This window comes from Triturus cristatus, chromosome 7 (assembly GCF_964204655.1).
Source record: "Triturus cristatus chromosome 7, aTriCri1.1, whole genome shotgun sequence".
Taxonomy (NCBI): domain Eukaryota; kingdom Metazoa; phylum Chordata; class Amphibia; order Caudata; family Salamandridae; genus Triturus; species Triturus cristatus.
Window position 1 is genome coordinate 72,474,499 of NC_140590.1, and position 7,330 is coordinate 72,481,828.

Sequence of the window (7,330 nt, forward strand, 5' to 3'; positions counted from 1 at the left end):
TATGACAGGGTAAAGGCGAATACGGAAACCAGCATATCGGTTAAGACGAACGCTTACCAATTTCAACATTGTTGAATGTGGTTTCCGGAACAAGTGTAGACGAATCGGCGGTGTTGCGAGAGAGAATGTAGCATCGAGGTGTGCAAAGGCAGAGGACATTACCACAGACAACAAACCTACCTACTCGGTGTAAAAATAAGCCTTAAGCAAAGCTGAAATAAACTGTGAGAACTAAAACAAGCGTCAGCTCCACTTTGACACCTGTTTGGTCTGAAATCGGGACATTGGCGGCCACCAGAATAGCACTGCCTTTGTTTTCACACCTGCTTCCTCTACAAGTAGTGTCACAAAACGCAGACTGAACTTTAATGCACTATAGATCCTTCAAGGAGCCCCGAATAAGATTCTATTAACAGTGCTACCCATGCTGCTGCTCAGGTCTAAGCGTGTCAATCAATTAGGCAGTCACTCAGACTAATTAGTAAAATTGTCTGGTGCCGATAGAAACAATTGCTAAGAACCAACTGATTACAACAGATTACAATGCGGCACAGAGAGACAAAGTGAGCTTTCAACATTCGTATACATGGAGGAATTAGGTGGGGGAGGGGGAGAAGCGGGAGTTGTGTGTGCGCGTGCGTCATCGTGATCGCGATCGCTCTGAAAGCGAAAGTGATCACGATCGCGATGACGCACGAGTTTTCAAAGTGCTGCTGGCGGCCGGCTGCGCGCGTGCACGATCGCGTAAATGCAAGCGTTAGGCCAGCCAGCAGCACTTTGAAATTCCCACATACAAAATGTCTCTTCGAGTCAGCGTATGCGCTGGGCTCAGCGAGACCTAAAAAGAATGTGTGTCCTCATGTAACGTAACTGGTGCTATGTAAAGCGCTTTGATACCTGATTGGATTTGGGTCAAGTTTGCGCTATATTAAACTCTGCAACAAAAGAAAGGGGTAAGAACACTGGCACTGAGGTCTGGTTAGAAGGCCTAAGTGCACTCTCAGAGTCGCAAGTACAGCACTATCAGTCCAAAAACTGGGGGGGTGAACATGCAAAAAGAGGATATCCCATACATTATTGAAGTTGATTACGTCGTATCATATAATAGACATATCTGTCCCAGCATCTCGGCACAAAAGTCAATTTAAAGGCGGCATCTTTAGCTAGTTCCGCATCACTAACAATAAGAGTTCTGGAATGTTCCCTTGTTTGATGATGTCTGCTTAGGTTTTAACCCCTTGCATGCTGCGGACGGCCCCCGGTCATCCGAAGTCACGGTGGGCGTGTGCGGAGGACGGCCGAGGGCCATCCGAATCCCACCCACTCATTAATTCGCCCGCACAGCGGTAGAATTTGCGCAGTGCGCAAGGGGTTAGTAACTATTCTGACAGTGTCCACTGGTCGGCCCCTTTAACTATTACTTCCCAAAAATAAGATGCCCATCAAAGACTCTAGCGCCATCTACTGTAGGAACAATGGATTAACAAACATGAGCGGCATTAAATATGTCAGCTCTTATGCAGTCTCTCTAAAATAAAGTTATGCTGTTGTTCAGCTGCAAAGTGCAGTTCAATTTCATCTTTACTCAACTAGAGACCCATTGAACATACCTAAAGAGACTATAAATTATAACGCTCCTGCCCGGGGAGGAGTGGAAGGCCAAAACCATAGGATCTTCACCTGCTGAGCGCAGTGTCATTTCTACCTTAACTTTAAGCTACTTACCAACTAACCTTGGGTTAAGGTCATATATTCCATGAGTGACGTGGCATATTCGCAAATAATTGTGACCGGATGAGACATTGTGCATTAAATGGTATCTCTCCGCGGCAATTTAGTGCTTTAGTTGAGGTCACACTAATAACAGAAGGGCCTACATAAGGCTGCTGTCACCCCCGTCCTCACTACTGGTCAATTTAATGAGATTTGTAACCTTTGCAGGATTTTCGGGCGCCTGTACAATTAAAGAGTTCTGCTTTTTATTTAAAACTTTGCATAGATTAACATTATCAATAATTTAATTATATCCACATAGGAGTGAAATTCCAGTTTTGTGAATCGCAGAGTAGAATGTACTTGTGTAAATGAAGCTGTTTTCACACCCAAGCGTCACTAGCATCTATGAATGGAGCTCCTCGAAGGGCAATTTTAAGATATGCAGTTTACGATCTGATTAGAGTGCTACTTTCAGAACCATTGCAGGATAATATATTCTTTGCTATGCAAATGAGTTAGATTTGATTTGAAAGTAAGTCCTTTCCCCAAAAGTAAACTAAAAATGAGTAGACATGGATACCACGTTTATTGTTCAACAAAAGATATCACATGCTGCATCTATTGACCTATACTCTGCATGACTTAGAATCTGGTTCACCATTGGGCACACCATGCTCAGAACCCAGGAGCCAATGAGATCCATATTTACCCATGGCTCTGCCCTCTGGAATACCCTTGCACTCCATCTAAGACTTGAAGAAGGTTATTGAGATTGCACAAACCCCAGATAAAGTGCATTTTAGCTCACTGTGGACCTCATTATTAGGTCCTGTGTTTTGGGATCATTAACTTTGCCCCTCAAGTGTACTGATATAAGGGGTAAGGTAACTCTCGGGGCTGGGAGGGGAGATACTGATGAGGTGCAACCCTGATTATACCCGAAGAAATAGAATTTACATGGGAATTAGAAATTCCTGGTCTGATATCCCTTGTAATTTCTCATTTTGTTCCAGAAATTCACAGCTACTAACCTCTTACATAAAAAGCCAGTCATATAAAAAAAGAATGGGATAAAACTTAAATGGGAGGGTATTGATAAAACTGTCCTTATTCCCCAGGTTGTATCTAGTAGAATGAAGGAAATAGGTATTTGTTTAGATCAAAACCAGGATCCTCAGCTCACAATAGAGACCTTCGAAAGTATTCTGTTGGAAGTGAAGAAGAAATTTTCGAAGAGTGGTGGATCACATAAATCTATAGGACCTAAATGGTTTGATCATAACTGCATGAAGGCACTTTCTCACCTACATCGATCCCTCAAGTGTGTTCCAAGAAATCCTGCCCTGGTGAAACAGGCCCGGCAGAGTTATTTTAAGGCTAGGAAGCACAGGTTGAAGATATTGAAAGAAGAGGCCTGGGATAAATTACTGAAAGCTGCAGTTACAAATAATACAAGGGAGGGACTTTTGGTTAATGGTTAATGCGCCATTTTTTAAACATAGCTCCGATCCTAATCTGGACACACATGTGGATGAGGATTCATGGGTAGAGCATTTTAGCAAAATGTTTAACGGTTTGAGAATGGATCCAGAACCGATGGCAGATGAGCCCGACCAACCACACAGCATCGCCCTTATTTTTAATAATACGGAGATAGGGGCAACCCTAGCACAATGTTCTAGTAATAAGGCTCCGGGCATAGACGGTACACTAATAGATGTTTTTACGGATTGCCCAGACCTTTGGAGCCCTTTGCTTACTAAACATTTAATGCCATAGCCAAAGAGGGACCCCCGGACTCTTGGCATAAAGCAGTTTTAATCCCAATTTATAAAAAAGGGGATACATTAGATCCCAGAAACTATAGGCCCATCTCGCTCCTTGACAGTACGGCCAAGCTTATGGGAAGAGAATTACTAAATATACTGGAGGCATGATCTTTGGCAAATAACATCCTAATCCCTGCACAATATGGATTTAGAAAAGGTAGAGGGACCAAAGATCAGTGTCTGAATTTGAGCTTGCTTATAGCAAAGTACACCCAAGCTAAGCAAGGCAACCTCTACCCGGCCTTCATGAACCTTAGCGCACCATTCAACTGTGTATCTCACTCACATTTATGGAAGATAATGAGGGACATGGGGATAGATAATCGAATAATTACCTTCATAAGACAACTGTATGTGAGGAGTGAAGCTTGCATAAGATATGGCTCCCAGTGGGATTGCACCACATGATTCCCAGTCACGAGAGGCGTTTACCAAGGGTGCGTTCTCACCCCCTTTCTGTTTTCACTTTATACTAATGGGGTGGAGTCCCGACTGCTTGAATCGATTTTAGATGTACCGAGAATAAATAAGACGCGCATTCCAATTTTAATATATGCAGACGATGCAGTTTTAATGGCATGCACCAGAAGATCACTCAAGAGATTGTTGAATAATTATGTAGAATTCATGAAAAGCCTGGATCTTCATACACATGAATCTAAGCCATTCATATTTATCGCAGGGAAGACGCAGACGAATCCCCCGCTTTTTTTATATCGAACCATAAAGTGCTACAGACAGATCGATTTTGCTATTTAGGGGTTACATTTGACTACCGAGCAGCTTGGGGGGACATGGAGGAGAATCGAGGGATGTTGCTGGAAAAAAGTACTAATGCTATACGCTCTTTTAAAAAAGAATTGGGAACAAGAAACCCAGCTATTGTTAGGAAAGTCTATGGGGCTAAATCTAGTGCAGTAGCAGCCTATGGTGCTGGACTATGGGGCCATGTTAAAGTAAAGGATCTACAAGTAATAGAGGACAGTTTCTGGAAATCTGTGGTGGGTCTCCCCAGTAGCTCTCTCAATTTTAATTACATCAAGAGCTAAATATCCCCTATATAACTGATCAGATCAAGGTAACCCCTATCCTTCTATGGCACTCAGTATGGTCCATAGATACTGTGCCCCTCTCCCAACAAATAATAACTGAGTGGCTAGCCATGGAACATGTTGAGAATATTCCATGGTTAAAATATGTGGAAAATACCCTATATACCCTAGACGCTGTAAGTTTGTTTGAATCACCGGAAAATTGTGTATCGGTTTCAAAAATGTTTTTAAAAACTCGTTCTTTAGCCTTTTCCAATGATGCGAGAATGAATGCACTTTATATTAAACCTACTATAAGGGAATATTTGGAGGGGCCATTCCAGGTCGAAGGGATACCCTCCTATCTGGAGTTTGTTACAATCCCTCGGCACAGTTTTGTTCTGTTACTATTCCGCCTAAATTATATCCCATGTATGCTGGGCTACCCGGGTGGTATTTACTCCAGTAATGATCTTCCATGCTGCCCTTGCGATGATCTCTCGTTACAAACTGATTTGCACATCTTTTTTTGTAAATTTTATTGTAATCACCGTAAAAAGTTTTTGATTCCTCTTTTACATAAATTACATTTTAGACAATGTCGTCCTGTGTTACATTTTTTACGAATGTGGTCTGATCCTTTAATCTGTTTTAGCGTTGCTTCATTTTTATGTGCATCTTTGAGAACAAGGAAACTGATCAATTGCTGATTATTGATTATCTAATTAATCGAATAAAGAAATTCTGATTTGATTTGATTTGATTCCACAAACCCCACATAAAGCACATTTTAGCTCACTGTGGACATCATTATGAGGTCCTGTGTTTTGGGATCATTAACTCTGCCCTTCAGGTGTACTGATATAAGGGGTAAGGTAACTCTATGGGTTGGGGCGGGAGATACTGATGAGGTGCACCCCTGATTATGCCCGAAGAAATAGGACTTACCAGGGAATTAGAAATTCCGAGTATGATTTCCATTGTAATTTCTCATTTTGTTCCAGAAATTCACAGGGGGCCCGATTCACAAAAGTAATCTGAGACGAAATCCTAACTTTACGACTTTCGGTATTCACAAAAGGCATTTAGGAGTAGTGCCTCATCCTTTTTTGTTTTGTTCGTGTCCCACTCGAGACAATACTTGTTTGTCTTCACAAATATTTGCTACATTAAAAGATTTCTGTCCGGCTGGACAGCACACTATAGATCTAACTGTATTTCCATATTAATTACTCCTTCCACATTGTTTTTGTAAGGGACCACTGTGTTCGTAGCAAACAGATAACATAGCTCTCAAACATGGTGGCCATGGCTGCTTTGTGTTTAGGATGTGGCGGTGTCTGCAGCTCATACACTAAAACATAGACTTTCTGAGTTAGTGTGCGCGCTCCAGACAGGGAAATTCTGAAGTTTTGGAATGAAGGCATTCTTCGTGCACCTCAGATCTTCAATAAGATTGTTTTCTCAACTTGTGCAAAACAGAATGCTTTTCTATCCCCAGCACTTCGTCCCAGATTTGCATTGCAAAGTTTTACTTCTATGCCTATGACTCCTGCACCATCACAAGACGGACAATTCAGTCCTTATTGTCACTTCTGGCTTTCAAAGGAAGTGGGAAATTACACCACAAGATTGAAGATGGCACCTAAAATTTAGTTTCACTCATGGATTAAGCAAATCTTAATTGTAAGAAATCATAATAATGGTGAATTTCATTTGTGCCTCATTCTTTGCTTGACCTTCAGGCATGCAGGAGGCACATTAGAGTGAAGCCCCCACGCCCCCACCCACCTAATGAGTTGTCTATGGTTTCTTCACAGTGGATCCTGTGGCAATCTCCTACCGGGGCTGTATTAACATCAAGCGCACCCAGGATTTCCCTGGTTTTCCCATTGGCACACTGGAGACGCTTGACCACCTGGAATTCATCAAGGCTTCCCCGATTGAGCAGACATGAGGAGTGCACCTGCACCGCCTCGGCTGTGTCACTCCCTGAAGCGTCTCTGCCTGAAGTGGCCAGCAGTGATGGCCAGATTGATCATTCGACAACATGGAAACCATGTGATGCTCAAACATCATGTTGACTGTTTTGTTTGCTGAGACGTTTGTGACTGTTTTAACCATTAAAATTCTCCCATGTGATACTGAAGTGGAAATAAAGCTTTTGCTAATAATGGTGTCTAGTCTGCCTTGGTGGAGGAGGAGGCTGAGGTCCTGGGCAATAAGAGCTTCCTTGCTCTCTGTTTGGTGATGGATGATTATGCTAGTGTTATTGTCAAAGTATGCTGAATTATAACATTTGTTATTACATGCTGTGCCCTGGGTTGTATGACAGAATGCAGCATGCATTTACTCTGCATGCCTTTACAACGTAGTCAGTTCCCCGCCTGCGACGTTGCCACATGTTACTTTAGCAGACAAGTCATTACAACGACTTGGGTCAGGGGGTGCTGGACTCTGGAAAACTATAAATTACTAATCCAACACCAGTCCCTACAGCAAGTCCTTGTAATGATTTGCGTGGTAAAGTAATGCGTGGTAACATCACAGGCGCAGTAGTGACTCAGTTGTAAATCCTGGTTGTTGTAAAGACCGCGGGGTAAATGATGTTTCCCTGTGCCCTGCCATGTAAGGTTCTCTATCTCGTGGAGTGATTAACACTCCCAAGGAAAAAAGTTGTAAATCTCTAATAGTCACAGAACCCTGCAGAATATATCTGATTTATGAATTTACTTAAAATGTATCCAGCTTGGT

The 7,330-nt window shown here is 42.4% G+C and overlaps 1 protein-coding gene across 1 annotated transcript in view; it reads left to right on the forward strand.

Annotated features, from left to right (window-relative positions):
* Window positions 1-6,750, forward strand: part of LOC146808853 (phospholipase A2 inhibitor and Ly6/PLAUR domain-containing protein-like) — a 120,451-nt gene extending 113,701 nt beyond the window's left edge. The window contains exon 5 of the mRNA XM_085614244.1: window positions 6,397-6,750. Within this exon, the coding sequence (XP_085470370.1) occupies window positions 6,397-6,533 (137 nt within the window). The 3' untranslated portion in view covers window positions 6,534-6,750. The remainder of the gene's footprint in view (window positions 1-6,396) is intronic.
* The last annotated feature ends 580 nt before the right edge of the window (window positions 6,751-7,330 follow it).